General features: G+C 34.1%; 1 protein-coding gene across 1 annotated transcript in view; it reads right to left on the bottom strand.

The window, feature by feature from the left end:
* Positions 1 to 2727, bottom strand: part of Usp37 (ubiquitin specific peptidase 37) — an 85850-nt gene that overhangs the window by 63177 nt on the left and 19946 nt on the right. The window contains exon 5 of the mRNA XM_048808993.1: positions 2059 to 2156. Within this exon, the coding sequence (XP_048664950.1) occupies positions 2059 to 2156 (98 nt within the window). The remainder of the gene's footprint in view (positions 1 to 2058; positions 2157 to 2727) is intronic.

A 2727-nucleotide genomic window follows, 5' to 3' on the forward strand; every position in this document is an offset into this window, starting at 1 on the left:
AAAAAAAAAAATTCAAAAAGTAATACTAAAAGCCACAGACTGAGAAGTCTCGATATCACCTCATCCCCACATCCCCAGTTCTTCCACTTGCTACTCTCACACCCTTATATTCTTCCCTAGTTTCTCCAGGCAAACAGAATCAATACTTCATTTTTCTCTCATATGGTAGCATAAATATGTATACCCCTGCATCTCTTTGAAAATATCCACCACCATCTCAAATAAATATTTTACATCAAATTCTATTATACATACATAAAAATAAAACCAAAATAAACTTTTCAGAAATCAATATTTATTTTTTTTTATGCAGTGCTGAGGATTGAACCCAGTGCCTCACACATACTAGGCAAGTGCTCTACCACTGAGGCACAACCCCAGCCCCCAATATTTATTCTTAACATAAATAAATCTTCTATTCAACTTCCTTTGTAATTACAACCCACAAAATTGATTTTAAAATCCCACTAATAGGGGCTGCAGTTATGGTTCAGTAGTAGAGTACTTGCCTAGAACATGTGAAGCACTGGGTTCAATTCTCAGTACCACATAAAAATAAAGTTCTTGTGTCCATCTACAACTAAAAAAATGTTTTAAAAAATCCCTCTAATGGAATTTTTGTGGAAGTATAAATATATCTGCTATGTACATTAATACTTAAAACACATTTAAGAAATATTACAAAAATTTAAATCCCTACTTAAAAATCTATGAATCTGGGGTTGGGGCTGTGCCTCAGTGGTAGAGCGCCTAGCATGTGTGAGGCCCTGGGTTCAATTCTCAGCACCACAAAGAAATAAATAAAAATAAAGGTTCATTGACAACTAAAAAAATTTTTTTAATGTAAGAATCTAAAAATAATTATGCTCAGTGGGGAAAAATACAGACTCTCCCCACAAAAGTCCTCCCAAAATACAAACTGATTCCACCTACAGAAAACTACAGCAAATACAACCTTATCTATAGTGATAGAAAGCAAAACAGTGGTTGTTTCCATACAGGGACCAGAGAGAGGGGGAGGAAGGAGGATTACAAAGAGGGATGAAGAAACTTACTGGGATTATGGTTCTGCTCATTGCATTAATTATGGCAATGATTTTAAGGTTTAATACCTAAGTCAAAACATACCAAATTATACTTTAAATATGTACAATTTGCTACATGACAATTATACCTCAATAAAAAGTCCCCCAAAAATCTCATCTATGACAATCCTAACAAAACTTTTTTCTTATTTATTGCTTAGTCCAGAAGAGGACTAGTAATCACTTTTCTGCCAAGCCAATAGGACCCTAAATTAACTTATAAAAGAGGTTTAAAGTTTCTGACTTTATGCCTGGCTTACCTTTGCAACACAAAAGAGACATAAGTACTGCCAAGTTGCATTAGTATGATTTACTGGTACACAGCACATCTCATTGCTGGCAGAATAACATGTATAAAAGAAAAACTATTTAAAAAGTAAACAGAAGTTCTCAACAAAACAGAATTATTTCATACAGTATACAGGCAAAGTCCCTAATGTAGAACAGACCCAAAGTGCATCACAGAAATAGTAGCAAACACTTCTACGGTTGTTAGTATGCGGTATAGTATACAATTAATTAAATAATTTTACATAAATTATATCCCAGCAATCCTTGAAATATCACTGTTGTTGCAATTTTACAAGTAGATGCTGAAGCTCAGGATACTTAAACTTCCAATGACCCCTAACTAATAAGTGACACATCAAGTCTTGATCCCATACCTAATTCCAAAGCCATGCTTTTTATTTATTTATTTTTAAGTTGTAGATGGACACAATACTGAGCTACAACCCCAGCCCCCAAAAACTATGCTTTTAAAAACTATACTTCAACCTTAGATTGTCACAAAACTAATTGGAAGAAATCAAGGTGGCCTAAATGATGAATTTCAGCTCTGTGGAAAATATCCTGTGATAATGCCAGAAATGTTAGCCATTATAATCTAAATTCCACTTCTTTCAACCTCTTAGTATATCTGTACATAACTATCATCTTTTTAAATAAGCTAGAAAGATACAAATGAACATACCTGATTGTCTGAATAAGAAAGCTGCCTGTTGGTTTCTTTCTGTGAGGTCCTGCTTCCCAGAATGGCTCCAAAACTACCAGAACCCTGAGGTTTCATGGCTGGTGAACAAAATCCAAAATACTTAGTTTAATAAAAAGATTTAGCATTATTATTATTACATAATATTGAAGAAATGGAAGAAACAGAGTGTAAAAGATAGAACAACTAATTCTTTCTGATAAAAATATACACCTGAGATATAAAGTACTTAAAATTGTGTGTTAAATCAAGCACAATGGTACATACCTATAATCCCAGCTACTTGGGAAGCTTAGGCAGAAGGAGAGCAGCCTAAGCAACTTAGTAAGACTCTGTTTCAAAATTATAATTTAAAAAAAAAATTTTTTTTTTGAAGGGCTGGGGATGTAGCTCAGTAGTAGAGCATCCCTGGACTCCTGGGTTTAATTGCCAGTACTGCCCATGCCCCCAAAAAAGAACAAAACTCCCCAGTAAAGAAACAGATAACACAAAAATGTGAGATCATGTAATAGGAGATAAATTTTACAAACCAAAAAGAAAATACTAGCCATGTGCGGTGGCACATGCCTGTAAGCCCAGGTACTCAAGAGGCTGAGAAATGAAGATGTCAAGTTTGAGCCTGGACAATTTTTTTTTTTTTTTTTTTTTTTT

Source organism: Marmota marmota, unplaced genomic scaffold (assembly GCF_001458135.2).
Source record: "Marmota marmota marmota unplaced genomic scaffold, marMar, whole genome shotgun sequence".
Classification (NCBI taxonomy): Eukaryota; Metazoa; Chordata; class Mammalia; order Rodentia; family Sciuridae; genus Marmota; species Marmota marmota.